Source organism: Ursus arctos, unplaced genomic scaffold (genome assembly GCF_023065955.2).
Source record: "Ursus arctos isolate Adak ecotype North America unplaced genomic scaffold, UrsArc2.0 scaffold_19, whole genome shotgun sequence".
Lineage (NCBI taxonomy): Eukaryota > Metazoa > Chordata > Mammalia > Carnivora > Ursidae > Ursus > Ursus arctos.
In genome coordinates this window covers 53,398,483-53,417,523 of record NW_026622863.1, presented here as the reverse complement: position 1 = coordinate 53,417,523, position 19,041 = coordinate 53,398,483, and the positions used below count along the sequence as shown (strand labels likewise).

The 19,041-nt window shown below is 50.1% G+C and overlaps 1 protein-coding gene across 1 annotated transcript in view; it reads left to right on the top strand.

The window, feature by feature from the left end:
- The window catches only part of NLRP5 (NLR family pyrin domain containing 5), a 35,137-nt gene extending 25,438 nt beyond the window's left edge, over nucleotides 1-9,699 (top strand). Inside the window, 5 exon segments of the mRNA XM_044380637.3 lie at nucleotides 1,618-1,788; nucleotides 3,870-4,040; nucleotides 6,039-6,209; nucleotides 7,517-7,687; nucleotides 9,272-9,699. Of these exon segments, the coding sequence (XP_044236572.3) occupies nucleotides 1,618-1,788; nucleotides 3,870-4,040; nucleotides 6,039-6,209; nucleotides 7,517-7,687; nucleotides 9,272-9,404 (817 nt within the window). The 3' untranslated portion in view covers nucleotides 9,405-9,699.
- Nucleotides 9,700-19,041: the final 9,342 nt, after the last annotated feature.

Below are 19,041 nucleotides of genomic sequence, written 5' to 3'. Positions count from 1 at the left end.
TAATGCCATCTTCACAACCTGCCAGGTAGGAATTATTTTCACCCCATTCGCAGATAAGGAAAACAGAATCCAGAAGAAGGGAAATCTCTTGTCTAGAGTCACATAGGGAATAAAAGGCAAAGGCTTTTTATAAATAAAATAAAAGGCTAAAACATGAGCTCCAGTTTGATACCTAAGGCTTGGAAATCTCCCCCTTGATGACCTACAATCTGGGCAAAGTTGTTTCCCCCACCACTCCCAAAGCATGCCGTGTCAATAACATCCCTCTTCCATGGGGAGTTTGAGTCTAAAGTCATAGCAAAAAGTGAAAACAAAATGGCACAAATTATCCTTTAAAGTCCTGAGGGGGGCGGAATCACATTAGAAGCCAGCATACCTTGTTCCCTCAGTCTGTATGGGAGAGAAAAACTTTCCCTCTAACCTCTTAAGTTCAATGTCTGAGGCCTGCAAATTAAACTGATGATTTATAGGAGAAAGGGCATACATATTTTATTGATACTACTTTTTTTTTTAATGTGCAGGGAGGCTTCCCAGAAAAGATGTGAGAAACCCAAAGAAGTAGTTAGACTCAAGCTTATATATCATTTTAACAAAGTTATGCTAAATTGTGGAGAAGTGACTAGATAAAGGCGTTTGGAGCTTCTAAGGGCTGAAAAATTGTGGGTACGTGACTAGGAAGTATATGAGGGGACCTGATAAAGGTTATATGATGACTCATGTCCGTGCCTTGTCTGTCTCTGGTGACAAGGGTCATTCTCTCGCTGGTACGAAAGAGGAGGGACACACGTACAAGGGAAATGCATGCCCTGTTTTTAGGAGATGAGGGACAGCACAGAGCCCTTCCTGTGTCTGCTTTTTTGGTTACTTTCAGCTTAAGTTCATCCTTATGCCAAGATGGCATATTTCAGGCTTATATATCCTGACCCCCTTCTAATCCAACCCAGCCAGTATTTCTTTTTTTTTTTTAATTTTTTTTATTATATTATGTTAGTCACCATACAGTACATCCCTGGTTTCTGATGCAAAGTTCAATGATTCATTAGTTGCATATAACACCCAGTGCTCCATGCAATACGTGCCCTCCTTACTACCCATCACCAGTCTATTTCTTCATCGAAATAAATCACCATCAGTAATATGGAGTAAATGCTTGTTTTTGCACTGGTCTAAGCACTTGAGATGTGCTAATTCATTTAACTCTGCCAGAATCCCATGAGAGAAGTACTATGGAATTCTTGTTTTCAAGTGCTGTTGTGTATTAAGCTTGGAGGAACAGATGGAATAGGAAGGTCACCTTCTAAATAGGGAGGTCCCTAATCTCGCCCACACCTCACACCGTAGCACATGTGAGGAGCAAGGACACCTGGATGGGGAGCAAGGTGGCCTTGTCCGTGTGTCTCCCCTTGTGGGTGATGGCAGATCTAGTCACCCCCATTATTTAGAATATCGGCATTGGGTTTGCAAGTTAAATGCAAGACACAGTGTGACATCACCGCGTGTCTGCAAGGGCTTGGTCAGTCTTGGGGCGGCATTTCTTTCCCTTCCTTGCAAGGGAGGGAGGGAGGGAACCTCCAGAGGAGACCTCATCCTTTCGTTCCTGGGGCTCTCTCCTTGCAGACTGGGGAACTGCGGCCTCACAGCTGCCGGCTGCCAGGACCTGGCCTCAGCCCTCATCAGCAGCCAGAGTTTGACGCACCTGTGCCTGTCGAGCAACAGCCTGGGGAGCGAAGGCGTGAATCTGTTGTGTCGAGCCATGAAGTTCCCCAACTGTGAGCTACAGAGGCTGATGTGAGTCCCGCGCGCGTCCCTGGGAGGTCTGCATTGCTTTATCACAAACAGCATGTACCATTCGCCAAGCTCAAAGCAGTGCGAGCACAGTTGTCACCACGAGGGAACAGATAAGGGCTGCATCCTTAAGATAAGGAGCCGATTTCCTCCTTCCATGGAAAATTCCATCTCTGCCCATTTTCTTACAGTGGGAAGTCATCGTTCATCCAGATACAGGCGGTTCTCGTTATTTCTTGCAGTTATGTTCTGTAAAGTCACCACAGACACCAAACCACTGCTCCCGGGGAGGCACAGGGTTGGGTTCCTGCGAGCCTCTGGTCCCATTGTCACCAACCAACCAGGACCTAACCTTGGGTTTCCGTTGAAAGACCCCTTGTTTAATACGTATTGTTGACTCATTCACCTTGAGCTCAGGGCCGACCTCGCCATAGCTCGTGGCTGAATGAAGCTCATTGATGAAGCATTGTCTCTACTCACACAGCACAGCCTTCCTGGGCACAGGAACGCCGGACAGCACTTTAGCTCCCCAAGTTAGCTCCTCACGTTAGCCCCTCATGTTAGCCCCACTTCTTACACAACAAAATCACCAACAAAAACCACAAGAATGTGAAAAACGTGGCACTAACTGGATCATGAAAAGGATACTTGTTTACAATGAATTTGAAGCGAGTTCAGCCTCAGCGGGGAGCTAGATATGTTTCTCTGCTCTGCACATGCATGCGTGTCCGTGAAGGACCACGAGCACCACGAGTATGGATTTGGGGGGTAGAGAATAAATTTTAGCAAACAGACAAACGTGCAAACACAGAATCCATGAATAATGAGGATCGGCCATATTCATTAAGCACCTGCCGTGGGCGAACACTGCTGGTCACTAGTGAGGCAGAGGTGAGCCACGTGGTCCCTAAGCGCACTGAGCTTAGGTTCTGGTAGGGGGAGCTGGATAACTGAGGTTTCCGGATGCTGGTAATGGCGACACAGGGTTGGCGGCCACAGAGGTGGTGTCCCCGCACTCCAGACAGTACCACGCACTCAGCGAGGGGATGCCGTGTACTCCGGCTAGCGCACAGCAAGGGGTCTCTCTAACTGCTTTAAAAACTGCTACCCCATTGCCAGGTCACTCTTCTAGCCTACGTCTTTGGTCTGGTGGTGAGAAGAAAAGATTCGTTACACCTGTTCCCCACTCTCAGCCTGCCTTGCTGGGGTCACTTTACTTTCTGCCATTTCACCCCGTTGACAGATTAGTTCACCAGTAACTATAAATAATTTTTTAAAAATCAACATATGTTAATGGTCTACCTGTAGCCAGAAATTCTGTGAAGAATATAACTTCAATTACAGGTCTGCCTTGTGGGTTCCAAGGTTCCTTGGTGAATAAGTGACGGGAAGAGGCTGAGTATGGCAGACAGAACAGTGACCCCCCCCCCAGATGTCCACGTCCTAATCCCTGTGAAATGTAAACTCCAGGGCAAAAGGGACTTTGCGGGGGTGATCAAGTGAAGGATCTTGAGATGGGAAATGATCTTGGATTATCTGAGTAGCCTGATGGAATCAAAGGGGTTTTTATGAGGGAAAGGAGGAGAAGTGGGAGAGGAGAGGTGGAAACAGGATATAATGGCTGACTGCAGTCCAGGAGCCAAGACTACGAGCACCCCATAAAAGCTAGAAAAGACAAGAAAACCGATTCTCCCCTGGAGCCTCCAGAAGGAACACAGCCCTCCTGACACCTCGATTTTCACCTCAGTGAAAATCCGCTGACCTCCAGATCTGTAAGATAATAAATGTGGGTTTTAAGCCACTGAGTCTGTGGTAATTCGTTACAGCAGCAATGGGAAAGGGACACATCGAGTACGAAGGAAAAGTCACAAGAGGGTCTCGAATGGCATCCGGCGCGTGTGCTATGCCAGACGTCACCCAGGCACTTCAGGGCCGTCCTGTTACCCAAGCCGAAACCCCCCGCAGTGCCCCTTACGTAACCCCCTCCCAGAAGAGGAGCACACTGAGGCCAGCAGAAGCAGCTTACCCAAGGCGATGCCAAGTCACGGGTATGACTGTCCTCTTTCCCTTGTGTGTGCCCGCAGACTAAACGAATGCGACCTGGATGTCGCCGGCTGTGGCTTTCTTGCGTTTGCACTCATGGGCAACAAGCATCTGACACATCTGAGCCTTAGCAGGAACCCCGTGGCAGACGACGGGGTGAACCTTCTCTGCGAGGTCCTGATGGAACCATCTTGTCACCTCCAGGACCTGGAGTAAGTTTCGATGGTTGTTGGGGGTCAGCTCCACCATATTGGGGGCTGGGGTTCCTAGAAAGTCCAGAGATGTGACCAAAAATTAGTCCTTGAGTCAACTGATGCTCACGTTTTCACATGTTTGCCACAGTGAGCATGGGAAGGACACGGAAATGAGTCCAGACACGAGCCCCACGGCAGGATTTTTGGAGCTTAGGTCACCCTCGATTTCTAAAACCTGTTCACGTCTCAGAAGACCTCTTCTTGCCCTAAGTTACTCTTCAGCTGTTCATTCTGTGTGTAGGGTGGAGATGGAAGGGCTTTCTCTCAATACCCTCTCCCTCTGGGGCTCAAATTTCTTTACCTTTTATGGAAATGTTTCTATTTAATAAGAGTCTTCCATCCTTAAACAGACTATAGGAAAGTTAAAAGATCTCAATGAGCAGAAATAAATCTCCAATCTAACAACCAAGCAGTAGATGCTGTTGATACTTTGGCAAATTCCTCCTGGATGCGTAAGTGTGACAAAGAAAGGATCCCAGCTGTTACCACTGAAAGCATTCTTGCCACATGGAGGCACAGGGCTTTAAATATTTCACGTGTCTGGGCTCATGCAGTTCCCCTACCGATCATTGCCAGGGGAAACCGGAACTCCCCAGCAGCCAAGACCTTGTTTTGGTCTCACGTTCTGTCCCTTAAGGACCTGCAGACCATAATCGTACACAAAGTACGGTATGCTATTCCATTTAATGATACATCATAACGTTAAAAATCCCCTAAAGCTGGGGGCGCCTGGGTGGCACAGCGGTTGAGCGTCTGACTTCGGCTCAGGGCGTGATCCCGGCGTTATGGGATCGAGCCCCACATCAGGCTCTTCCGCTATGAGCCTGCTTCTTCCTCTCCCACTCCCCCTGCTGGTGTTCTCTCTCTCTCGCTGGCTGTCTCTATCTCTGTCAAATAAATAAATAAAATCTTTAAAAAAAAAAAAATCCCCTAAAGCTGGACACTGAGCCTACGTCCAGTGTTTCAGTTATGCGTACTTTCTACATCTTTGTGCGCTTGGTAGTATCTTCTTCTCAATTACAAAAGTAGAACCAATAACCAAAAAGTAGGGCCATTGTAATATCTCTCCTTCCCAGTGATAAACAAAAGAAAGGAATTGGACAGAGATCATAGCCCACAGATCTGAGTGACCCCCCCCCAAGTATTAATTCCTGTGTTTGTTTTCATGAAATGGGCATTTCGAGCCCTACTTTTGCATGGTGCAGAAACTAAAGCTTAATCACTAGGAGGTGCCACTTCTTTGGGGTGAAGTGCTGAGGGATCATGTGGTCCTACCGTCATCACTGATCCTTGCTGGCATCTGAGGCTTGGCCATTCCCACCTGATCTGCAGGTGTGAGCCCTGACAACTCTTTCTCATTCTTGGTGTGAACGCCTCGTGAAGACCGACTCTCTTGCCCTCAGTGGGACCCTTCTATTCTCAGCTGTAGATAGGAGACCATGGAGCTGTTCCCATCATCTCTACTCCGATGAGTCATCCAGCGCGTACTTCAGGGGCCTTCTCCGCCCCCACCCTCCCCACTCATCCTGGGAACTGAAGCACAAGATGCCTCTCCTTTCGGACCCCACACCCATCTAGCATTTCAGTACCTTCTGTCATCTTTCTCACCCTCTCAGGGACTCTACCAACTTCTCCTCCTCACTTGTGGGTTTTTTTTCCTGTGTCTTTCTCTCCATCCACCAGGGAGAATCTTTATCCCAGCTGCAGGTGGGAAGCAAGGTCTGATGTGCTCATTTCTTTTTCCAAAGATACCTCCAGCCACGTCCCATGCTTTCCCCACCTGCCGCGATCCTCCCTCCTCACCCGAGCCTCTGGGTGCTGCACAGTCTAGGCCGTTCTCAGGGACGGACAGAGAGGTTCCCAGGGAGGAAGGAGTCAAGGAAAGCCCCACTGATGTTTCTGGGCATCGTCCCCCTCTAGCACTCTCCTCAAATGACACGGGCTCTCCTCTTGCAGATTGGTGAAGTGTCATCTCACCGCTGCCTGCTGCAAGAAACTGTCCCGTGTGGTCGCGAGGAGCAAACAGCTGAAGAGCCTGGATCTGGCCGTGAACGCCCTGGGTGATGACGGCGTCGTAGCGCTGTGCGAGGGGCTGAAGCACAGGAGGGCTTCTCTGAGGAGGCTCGGGTGAGTTCCTGGGGTGAGTTCCTGGGGTCCCCTGTGTGAGGGCTGGGAGAAGGGAAAGGGGGGCCTGAGTGTGAAGTTGCTGAACAAAGACGGTGTTCCACCTGTCACGATTCCACGTGAACCAGCCTTGTTCTTCCTGGTGCTTAAGAAAAGACCTCACCCCCTTCGAACCAACCCAAAGCCATTTCATAGGAAAGCCCTGGATGTTCCTCCATGAAACCACTCAATATCTGTACCCACATTCCCTTCTCTCTGAAACAAGAGGAAGAACCCCTCCTGTTGCCAGGTTAACCTCACACATATCGGGCATCTATGAAATGCCTTCTGCCATCACCGAATTACCTCCCCCCGCCTCCTTCCACAGCCTCCCTAGTAGAGACTTCCTGCTCTCATAGATGCTTAGATATTATTTTAGAAGCAAAACCAATAATAACAATATGCTTGATTCGATCCCACCTCACCGTCTAAGTACAGGCGGTTAAAACCACTTAAGCACATCCCATGACTTGTTACTCTATCACAAGAAGTTCCCAAACACACAAAAGCTAGACTGATTGGGACATTACAAACCTGCATGCTCACCACACAGTTTAAATGATCGTCTGTATTGTGCTCCATCTGGTGAACCATTTCCTAGCGAGCTACAGTTCGTCGCCCCTGCTCTGACTATCTCGTCGCGCGACTCCAACATGGGAGAACACGGCTACCGTCCAATTATTACATCTAACAAAGTTGTTTGGCCCCCAACTGCTCCTAGGATAAAATCCTAAATCCTTAATGTGACCTGTGACCTAAAAAATGTCCAGCCTCCTCTCACAACACGGCCTCTGGCTCCCCTGTGGCCGTCCGGTTCCCTGTCCGTGTCTCAGACATGCCCCAGCCTTCCTTCCGCGAGGGCCAGGTACGTGCAATTTCCTAAGACCTCACCGCTACTTCCTCACCCGTTCGCCTGGCTTCCTTCTGGTCTCTTGGGTTTCAGGTGAAATGCAGGTTCTCAGCAAGTCTTTCCCGTGTGCCTTGCTCTGTTCCCTGGTTGCAAGCGCCCTCCCCCATTATCTTTCATTCTTTCCGGACTGTCATTAAGTCACCCAGCAGCTCTTAACAGGAGATCCAGCAGCAGCGGTAGCATCACGGCCTGGGGATCCGTTAGAAATGCAAATGTCCGGGCTCCTCCCCAGAACGGCAGAACCCGAAACGCCAGGAGCAGAGCCCACCCCCCCCATCCTAAACTTGGCCGTGAAAGTCCAACGGGTTGCGGGGTCGGTCGCTGAGTTTTGCTGGCGTTTCTTGGCGTGTTGGCCCCGCAGGTTGGAGGCGTGTGGACTGACTTCCGGCTGCTGCGAGGCCCTCGCCTCGGCTCTCCTCTGCAGCCCGCGCCTGACCAGCCTGAATTTGATGCAGAACCACTTCAGCCCCGGAGGAATGATGAAGCTGTGTCCGGCCTTCGCACACCCCACGTGCAACCTACAAATAATCGGGTGAGTCCCTGGCGACCGTCTTCCGAGAGGCCCACCTCCTTCTGCAAGCATGCTGGTCGGTGGAGGAGCACTTTATCCCGGAAGCGGAGATGGGGTTCACCAACCCGATCCTTGATTCAACCACCATGTGCCCACTGTGTTCCGAGCACCATACTGGGGAGACAGGGCTGGAGACTGAGGCAAGGCACCTGATATCATGGGGCTTACTTCTGGTTGGGTTTAGGGAGAATGGAGAGACAGCACAAAAATCAGATGTTTATCCTGAAAAGGCTAAAAATAGAATTTCTATATGATCCAATTCTGAGTCATATACCCAAAAGAACCAAACCCAGGATCTAGAAAAATGACTTGTGCACCCACGTGTACAAAAGCATCACTCGCAGCAAAGGGCAGAAGCGGCCCCGGCATCTGCTGCCGGGTGAACCGGTGAACGAAGCAGGTGATCAGCCACATGGTGGAATAGCGCTCAGCATTCAAACAAAAGGACGTTCTGACGCCTGTCACAACATGGGCCAACCTTACGGTCCTTGTGCTCAGCCAGGTCGGTCAGATGCGAGAAGACGAATACTGCACGATTCTACTTAAGTGAGGTCCCTCGAGCAGTCAAATCCATAGAGACACACAAGGTAGACAGTGGTACCAGGGGCTGGGGGGAATGGGAAGTCGGTGTTTATGGGGCAGAGTCTTAGCTGGGGAAGATGAGAAGTGACGAGATAGAACTGGAGATGGCCGCACAACAGCACGAGCGTACCTAACGCCACCCAAATGCACCCTGAGAGACGGTTAAGACGGACGGCCCATTGCGGTAGGTTGTCCTCTATTTATTTCCACGGCAAACTTGCCGATGGAAAACTGCCTCTGTGTGGCCCAGCTTACAGTGCTGGGGTTTGTGCCGGGGTCAGGTGTCAGCATATGGCGATAACAGGGTGGGATCTGAGGGGCAGGATAGATTGGAAGGCTTGGCTCTGTGGGTCCAGAGCTCTCAGTGTGGACAAGGAGAACTGTCCCAGTGATCTCTTTAGCAAATAAGCTGGAAAGGCAGAAGACTGAGCTGATAGAAAGCATATTTGTATCAGTGACTCATGTAGCTTTGGACAAGCTCAGCCTGTGATCATGGGACTTGGCAGCTGAAGAGTCAGACCTAGATTTTACTGATGGACCTTGCAGGAGCCTATTTTGCTATCTGCAAAATGGAGACGATGCTGTGTTAGCTATTTGAAAACCGGTTTCTCCTTCCCAAGAATAGAAGCTTCATGAGGGTAGGGACTTTGCCTTGTTCATCACTGGGCCTCCAAACCCTGTAACGGGACCTGGCACAAAGCAGGTTCTCAGGAAGGAGCTCGTGGCTGGATGAGTAATGGTGCCTGCCTCGTAGGACGTGGTGAGGGGCAGACGCCCATGAAAGCCCAGTGGAGCACCTGGTACGTGCCTTTCCATGTAGGGGTTCACTCTTGCTCTGTGGAGCACCTCGAGAGTACGAGAAGAGGTTTCAGATACTTGATGGGGTTTCCAGGGATTTTTAGGAAAGGAGAAGCAGTCAGAAGCAAATTCCCAGAGTAACGTGTCTCCCTTCCGCCTCCCCAGGTTGTGGAAATGGCAATATCCCACTCAAGTAAGGAGGCTGCTGAAGGAGGTCCAGCAACTCAAGCCACAGATCATAATTGATGACAACTGGTATTCTTACGATGAAGATGACCGGTACTGGTGGAAAAACTGAAAACAGGAAACTCCCCCCTCCCCCCCCCCCACACACGCACTCTGACGGAGGAACATAAAAGCAGTCTTCTGGGGCAAGCTGTCCCCAGGAGTTCCCTCTCAGAGATGGAATATGAGCTCTGGTTCTCACAAAGCCCTCACTGGTGGCAATTCTCATGTGTCCAATATAACTTGGTTGTTGCATTTGCCTCTGACATAGGCTGTGACCTTCCAGTCCTAGGATCTCCGTACCTATGAAATGTCTGTCTGACCTCGAAGCATATAGAGAAAATCAAATAAAATAAGCACTGAGAGCATTTGGGGAATAAGTACCATGTGACCTTCTTGACAGTAGGGATATGGTCCAAGAGAAGGGTGGGAGGACTTAGGTCCTAAAAGTGGCCCCCAAATGTTGATGATACAAAAAACAGGGTGGATCCAGCCTGGGTGGATCCAATTAGCGGCTTTACACCTGGTTGGGTAGCTACTTGTTGCCATGGCTACAGAACAATCAGTCTCTTCCTCGGAAAGTGGGAAATGCGTGTGGTCTCACGATGTATCCTTGGTATTAGTCCTTCCGTTTATTGCTCTAGTCCACGGTGATGGTCGCTGACATGGGGTGTCAGGCTCTACTCAAAGCACGATCCACAAATTAACTCACTTGCTCTTCAAATTCAAGCATCGTTGTTTCAAACCTGGGAACGTTCTAGGCTTCTTCCCTGTCGGCTCAAATTAGATGGCGATCGGCCTGCCTCCTCCCGGCCCTGAACGCGGCTGATGAAAAGTTTATGCCGAGCGTGGGACAAATGTCAGCTCTGTAGTTTCCTCGGGCTCGCGTCGCTAGCATGACCTGCAATCCGTGATGTCTCTGCAGGAATACATTTTAAACACATGTTCTGGAATATTCAGACTGCACAGTGCTTGTGCCTGGGAGCAGCGGGGCATGGTCTGTGTGAAGTGAATGGGGGACAGGTGTCACGGTTACAGCTCCTAAATCAGAGACCCCCCAGTCTTCCGGATACGGGCGCTGCCACACAGGACACGTGACCACCCGACCTACAGATCCGGTGAGGCGGCCCACTCTTGCTCGTGTTAAATGCTAATAAAGCACCACTATCGTAGTCTTTTTAAAGGAATATCGCCTTCCACGGAGCCAAGAAGACCTAGCCCCTGCCTTCCGTGTTTAATGGTGTCCCTAGAGCACTGTCTGCTCCTCTCTCCCCCTGACCATACACATGTCCACTTTGGAAAACTGCCCAAAGAGGAAGATCAAAGAGAGAAGGCAGTGAGTTTCGTACTCAGACCTCGCTCTCCTAAATGATTTTGATGACACGAGACAAATGCCAACCTCCATCAGCCTTTGTCTCCTTCTCTGTGAAATAAGGAAAACAGCATCTACTTTTCATGGCCAGTTGGGGAAGATGAATTCCTGGAAGGCTCTCAAAGCTAGAACATTCATTCCACAAATACGTTACTGAATACATACTCCTGTATCTACGGCTGTTCACAATATTGTCACAAACTTAGCAGCCTGAAGCACATTACCTCACAGTTTTGTGGGTCGGGCGGCTGGGTGTGGCCTGGCTGGGTCTTCTGCCTCGGGGTCTCACAGAGCCACAATCAATGTGTGCGGGGGGGGCCATGGTCTCCTCAGAGATTGAACCGGCGGGGGAACCTCTTCCAAACTCCAGTGGTTCCTGGAGGTGTTCGTTCCTTTGCAGGTGCCAGACGGAGGGCCTCGGATTTGTCAGACAGAATTCCCAGCTCCTTGCACCACGGCCCCTTTGTATGGCAGGTTGCTTCTTCAAAGCTAGAGGGTCTCCCTGCAAAACAGACTAACAATTTCACATTATTCCAGAAGTGACGTCCCACCAGCTTTGCCATATTCTGTTGGGGAGTAAGTCACAAGTCCTGCTCACATGCACAGGGAAGAGACCCCACAAGGGTATGAAGGGCTGAAGGGATCCTGGGGCCACCTTATCGTCTGTCCGATGCTCTGCCCTATGCTCTAGGGGGAAGCCACTCTCAACTCACTTCTGCATGTTGGAAAGGGCAGCTAATGTCTTGCCCCCGCCCCCTCCCCAGCCAACTCCAAGGGTAGAGATGAAGTTACCTAGTTGGTAAGGCCAGAAGGAGGACACCAGGCCTGTGTGGCTGAGCCCCTCTGGGCAGTCCTTCCAAGCAGCCTGTCCTTAGGACATGTACACTCTGCCCTTCTCCATGCACCAAGCTTCTGGGACTCTGATTAAGGCAAACTGTTGGGAATCTGCAAACACGGGGGCATTTAGGTGACTCAGTTAAGTGTCTGCCTTCGGCTCAGGTCATGATCCCAGGAACTTGGGATCGAGTCCCACATCAGGGTCCCTGCTTAACAGGGACCCTGCTTCTCCCTCTCCCTCTGCTCCTTCCCCTTGCTCATGCTCGCGCACACGTGCGCTCTCTCTCTGTCAAATAAAATCTTAAAAAAAAAATCTGCAAATACAGGCCATCAGACCAACGGAGCTTTGAGTAATAGAGGCGACATCTTGATCTATATCTAACTCCTGATTTCTCATTTGATTCCAAGTTCCAAAAGGAGGAGACAAGGTGCAGATTATTCTTAGAAATGCCCAGGGCCTGTGTGCTGGCCGCTGGGCCAGGGCTGACAGTTCAGCAGCACGCAAGACCGACAAGGTCCCCGCTCTCTGGGAGCTCATCACATTCTAGCAACGGGGGGGTTGGGGGGGGTGTGGGGGAGAGTCACAAGTACACGCTGCAAATGTCCAACCAGCTCATCCCACCAAGAGTCACGTTAGCAGGAGCGCGCCGGCTGCTTTTGACTTTGCAGCCTGAGGTTGGTTTTGGGGCGTGATTTACATACAGTAGAAATTTCCCTCTGTTTAGTGTACCGTTCTGAGTTTTGACGAGCAGTTGGACGGCCGTCACCAAAATACACAGAAGAGTTCATCTTCCCCAAAATCCCTCATGCCGTCTTGTACCCCACGACTCTTCCCCCACAACCTCCCGGCACGGCTGAATCAACCGAACCGGGAAACAGCCTCCCGCCGCGTCGTTACCGAGCGAGCGCAGCCTAAGGCATCAGCACGGATGTGGCTTGGGGTGGGGATGCCCGCCTGCCCTTCCGCGGCGCTGCGCGGCCCGTGAGCCTCCCCCGATGCCCACTAGATGGCAGCAGAGCACCGTCTCCTCCTCCAGGAGCCGCTGCACGGCCCGCCCGCGCGGGTTTTCATCCTCTGCACTGTTAGCACAATTGTGGGGGGAGGGGGGAAGGAGGGCTGTCCTGTGCGTGGGAATATGCTGACAGCAGCCCTGGCTTCTACCCACGAAGACGCCAAGGCCACCCGCCTGCCCCCAGTCGTGACAACTAAAAAGACTCCAGACGCTACCAGGTGTCACCTCCGGGCACAAACGCCCTTGCCCGAGGACCGTCCGTCTACACGAAGCAGGGGACCTCCCCTGAACCCCAGGGGGTCGGGCTGCTCCACAGGCAACCCCATGCCAGCACACAGGGCTGAGGACACCGCCACTGCTGGCTTCTACAGGAGAGGGACAGCCGCGGACCCGACACCCCAGAGGGTGGCGGCATTACCCACAGTTGCCAAAACCGTGGGAGCAACCAAGGTGCCCTTCCTGGAGGAGGCAAATGCACAAATGAACTGTGGCCCGTCCAGATAACGGAATATGCTCAGCGCCAAAGAGAAACGAGCTGTCAAGCCAAGACATGGAGGGAACGGAAGTGCACCCTACCAAGTTAAAGGAGCCCAATCAGAAAGGCTGCACACCATACGATCCTAACCACAGGGCGTTCTGGAAAGGTCAAACTACGGAGACCGCAAGATGACAAGTGCTTGCCAGGGGCGAGGGAGGCGGGCGAGGTGAGCAGGTTGACTTCGGGCGGCAAAACTACTCTGACTGATGCTAGAATGACAGATAAATTCGTCCAAACCAGCAGAACACGCACCACCGAGAATGCTCCCTGATGTAACCTACAGGCTTCGGACGACAACGGCGCGTCACTGCAGGTTCATGGGTGGTAACAAACGCACCGCTCTGGCCCGGATGTTGATGGGGGGGGCGGGGGAGGCCGTGCGTGGGTGGGCCAGGCGTTAGGTGGGAAATCTCTGCACCTTCCACAAATCGTGTGAACCCAGAACTGCCCCGAAAAAAAATTAAGTCTATTCTTTTAAAAAGAAAGAGTCTGGCTGCAGAGGTCTTAAATTCTTGGGAAAACCAACTCAGGTCCTTCCATGGTCTGGGAGCCTCTGTGTCAGAAATGGTGTTTCTTCATTGTTTTGCCACAGACGATCATGATTAAAAGTTGAACGGGGAGCAGAGAGACAAAAATCAGAAAGCTATTTTTATTGAAAGAAAAAAAAATCTCCTTCTATAACTGTTATGGACTGAATGTCCGTGCCCCACCCCCCCAAATTCAGCTGTTGAAACTGTTTCCAATGTGATGGTATTAGGAGGTGGGGCCTTTGGGGGGTGATCAGGATATATGAGGTTATGATGAGGTCATTTATACTTTTTATAAAGTAAAATTAACATAGTTCAGGATATTTTGTTAATTTTGTGGTTAAACAATCTTACAAAGTTTTAGAAAAATGGTTGGTTTTGCATTATGTGCATTTTACTTCAATAAACAAAAAAACCAAGACCTAACTCAGATCCATGCATTGAAATGATATGAAATAGGGGCGCCTGGGTGGCTCAGCTGGTGAAGCGTCTGAGTCTTGATTTCAGCTCAGGTCATGGTCTCAGGGTCACGATCTCAGGGTCACGATCACAGGGTTGTGACACGGAGCCCACATCGGGTTCCACACCCAGCGGGAAGTCTGCTTGATATGCTCTCTCTCCCTCTCCCCCTGTGCCTCCCCACCCCCCACCCACACTCTTGCTCTAAAATAAATAAATCTCTTTTAAAAATTAAAGAACTGATTGTACTGATTTCAAGAATCCAGACAGTGGCAGCAGAGACCAGCGTTTTCCTAGAGGACCCTAGGAAGCTCTGGGAGAGGAACCTCAACCAGATTGACGGAACATTTCTGCACTGTAGAAGCCTATTGCTAAACTGTTCCGGGGAGCGCCTGGGTGGCTCACTCCGTTAAGCACCCAACTCTTGGGCTCAGCTCAGGTCATGATCTGGTGGTGGGATCGACCCCCCCACCCAGGCCAGGGCTCCGTGCTCAGCCAGAGTCTGCTTCAGATTCTCTCTCTGCCCCTCCCCCACTGCCCCTCCCCCCACTTGCCCAGCACACTCTATCAAAAATAAATAAAAATAAACTGTTCTGGATGTATTCACAGCAGTGAATGTGATGTAGGAAAGATGTTAGGGTTCGAAGCTCACGGCCAAGAAAGAATTCTTGAGACGTCTTTGGCGCAAAGGGTGGTTTTATTAAAGCACGGGGACAGGACCCATGGGCAGAAAGAGCTGCACTGGGGTCATGAGGAGTGGCCCATTATATACCCTCAAGTTGGGAGGGGGTTAGGGTTAGCCTGAGCCTCTAAGGAATTTTGGAAGCAAGGCTTCCAGGACCTTGAGGGGGCTAGCTGTTGTTGGGAAAAGGTCATCTTACTGTCTAATAAAACCTCAGTCATGAGATGTATATTGGTCGGTCATATGCTTGGGGGATGACTGCCAACATGTCTCTTGGGAGGTTTAGAGATAAAGGAAGTTTCCAAAGGAATTTTTATATGTTAAAGTAGACTTACAGGATCCTGGGTGTTGGGCTAGGATTGCCTTTTGCCCTCAGCAAAGTATTAACATCAAGGCAGCTGAGTCCCTAGAGGAAGGTCACTCTGCCTGTTTCAAGGACTTGTCAATGGGCTGTAGAGAGTAAGGAAATTTATGTTTTTTCTTCTGCCTTTGTTTCCCACATCAAAACCAGTTAGGGAGAGGGAGGAGCCTCTCCAGACAAGGGGGGGCGGGTTGGAAGAAGCCGCCAAACTAGGTGGAGTTCTAGGGGTATTTCCATCCCACGGGAATGATAACGGATCAGCAGATCTCGGGCCAGTGGCTTCACTTAACAGCAACAAAATCTAGCCGTGTCTATGTGGTGTGTGGCAGAACCCGGTGACTGAGACCCGGTGTTACTGTGTCTCCTTGTAAATGTTAGGATGGGTCACCCTCACTCGCTGAGGCCGCTTCTCTGTCTGTCTGATGGAGAACATAGCCCCTGCTTCCTAGAGACGGTGTGACCCTGAGGCAGGGTGCTGTCTCTGAAGCACCAGGCACACAGTAGGCGCACATGAGACTGCGTCCTCCTCGATAATGGCCATCTCAAAACCCTGGCTCACGTGTCCCCTTGATGAGGGCCAGGCACGAGCTGACACCCCACACCCACCCTGCCCCCCAGCTGGGGTACGGGTGACATTCCTGCGGCGCTCTTGCCAGCCCTGAAACTAAGGGAAGGAAAAAACAAATGGCTCACTGATAGAGGTCACAGTCATGCAGGACAGGAGTCGCCCTCGGTTTACAAATGTCCTAGTGATTTACAAGGAAGCAGCATTCTTATCACTAGCCTAAGTTTCAGAGACCCACAGACTCCATTTCCTGGAGCCCAAATATCACCCTCCCCCCCTTAGTGAAGGGGGAAACAAAGGCAGAAAGGAATTTCCTTTTAACCTGCAGCCTATCGATCAGTACTTGAGTACAACATTCCTCCAGGAAACTCCCAACGGTCTTAATGCCTTACTAGAGGGAAAAACCACCTTAGCTTGACAACAGGCAGGCCTCCAGAATCTGGTGCATCTTCTTTAGCATATCAAAGTCCTTTCGGACACCTCCCTTTGTATTTACCTCCCCCAACTCCCAAGTATATAACCAGTCACCCCTCACGCAGCTCTTTCTGCCCACCAGTCCTGTCCCCGAGCTTTAACAAAACCACCTTTTTTTGCACAAAAGACGTCTCAAGAATTCTTTCTTGGTGGTCTGCTCTGGACCCCAGTAACACTCCAAACCACATCGTCCTCACGGGGAGGGCACCCAGAAAGAGTCACTTCGTACATTGTCGAGGACACAATCCGTCAGTCTAACCTCTGGGGAGAGGCCGTATCTGTCAGACTTCAAATGCACATTGCCCTTCATGCAGCTCCTAGATGCCAGGAGAGGAGCAGTGAGTTTTGCTGGAGCATTGTTACCATAGCAGAAGATAAGAGACAGTCTCACGGTGCTACTAGGTAACAGAATGTTATATCCACAATGAAATGTTGTGAAAATATTGAAAGGAGTGAGATGATGTGCATGGACCTCTCCGGAACAATCTTGGATACACGAGTAGGTAGGTAGCTAGGTGGTAGTGGATAGATGGCAGACACATACACACACATACAGATACACGGACAGATACGGACATCGATACAAGAGTAGATCCGTAGATACACAGATACATTATATGCTCGTACACACATACGGAGGCAAGTAGCAGAACAGTACACATGATGTGCTCCCATCTGATAAAGTATTTTTAAAAACATTTGTATATTCGTCAAGTATCTCAAAGAATAATGTAGGAAAAGAAATGAGGAATCTGGGAATTTGTATAAAAGAGATTTGGTAATTTTCCTCCAAGTGTCTATTCTTTTTAAGATCCTATTTGTGGGCCCCTGGGTGGCTCAGTCTATTAAGCGTCTGCTTTCGGCTCAGGTCATGATCTCAGGGTCCTGGGATCGAGCCCCACATCAGGAGACTGCTTCTCCCTCTACCCCTCCCCCTGCTTGTGCTCACTCTCGCTCTCTCCCAAATAAATAAATATTAAAAAAAAAAAAAAGATCTTATTTGTGATTATATGCATTCCTGACCCAAATTCCTTAGGCATAGCCCCCAGAAGCCTTATGACTTTGTCCATCGAAATACTGCTTTGCTAGCTGGTGACCACATGGATTTCACAAACACTGCATGAAGTAAAGACCATTATGAGTATGGGTATTTGATTTCATTATTAAGCTCTGCTACTTACGAGCTGGGAGAGTCTGGGGGAAATAACCTCCCTGAGCCTCTCCTTATCTGTAAAACGGGGAAGACACCTCATGAGACGGTTGGGAAGCTTCAGAAGATGATGCGTGTGGGTTCAGCTGGGTTCCAACACCCTAGACCCAGCCATGGGGCTCTGTCCGTGGTGCTGAAGGATCTGGCCGAGACATGAGAGTGGGAGGGTTTGTGGATAGGCATTTTTGTCTATCGAGGCAGAGGAGGCAAAATCGATGGGGCCAGGAACAATCCCCTCTGCGCCTATAGCCTCTTTGGAAGGTAAGTGGAAGAGAACAGATGAGTGCCTGTATGATACACAGACACAGACACACACAGACACTAGAGACACACAGAGAGACACAGACATACATGCATATATGATGACACACATGACACAGACATGCAGAGACAAGAAGACACACAGAGACACACACACAGGTGCATATGTGTGCACACCCATACACATACACACAACATTCACCTCTCTAAGGATGGCTTGGAGCCCACCAGCCCCCAAGATGCTCTTTCAGTGGAAGGTTTCCTGATCAAACACATTCAGAAAATGCTGCATGTCATAATGTCCCCTCCACCCCCACCTCTGCAATTAAAAGTCTCCTGATGGGAAACAAACAAAAACTTGTTTTATGATTTACTCAGTGAACAAAATCCTGACTTAGCACCTACCATGTGCCCAGCACTGTTCTATGTGTTAGAAAATTCAAATACTGGGACACCTGCGTGGTTAAGTGTCCAACACTTAGTTTCAGCTCAGATCATGATCTCGAGGTCCTGGGACTGAGCCCCGTGGGCTCTCCACTCTGCAGAGTCTGCTTGCCTCTCTCTCCCTCTGCCCCTCCCCACTCCCCCAAACAGATAAATCTTAAAAAAAAAAAAAGAAAAGAAAAGAAGGGAAAAAAGAAGAAAGAGAGAGAGAAGAAAAAGAAAGAAAGAAAGAAAGAAAGAAAGAAAGAAAGAAAGAAGAAAGAAAGAAAGAAAGAAAGAAAGAAAGAAAGAAAGAAAGAAAAAGGGAAAAAGTTCAAATACAACACTTTCCTAAATTCCATGAACACAGGATCCTGTTTTCTCCAAACACCTTATGAACATTCCCTGGAACCTACCCTCCCCAGGGCACACTTTGGGAAAGGTGGTGTCCAGACCTTAGCTAAGCTACTCCAGGAAACTGCTGCCCTGGCACCCCTTCCGCGTGGCCGGATGGCCTGTGGGAGCCTGAACCCGACACTCACCCCTCCCTGAAGCACATGCCCTAGAGTCACAAGCAAAGGCAAGTTCCTGGTGACTCCCCCAACCACCCTTGTGAGCAAGTCTCCCCTGCCTCCCAGTGCTTATAACCATCATACACCCCTTGGTTAAGACCCCTGTGGGGCTCACCAAAACCCCACTCTTTGGGTTTGAGTTGGTCAGTCCTGCCCTGGCCCGGGAACTCCAGAGCACTCCACCCACAGACCCCAAGAAAGGCACGCATCCCAGGTCCTGCCTCTGTCTGCACTCTGCCTTGACCTCCCCACGTGGCCCCTTGAGGCATGCGCTGAACTTCCTCCGGGACCTGTAAGTAATAAACTTCCCTATTTCAGTTTCTCCTGTGGTCTGTTGTTGAACCACAGCTCACCATCTGTGCTCAACTTAATAAATGTTCATTTAACAGTCCTGGTGTGGGGACACATGGAACATA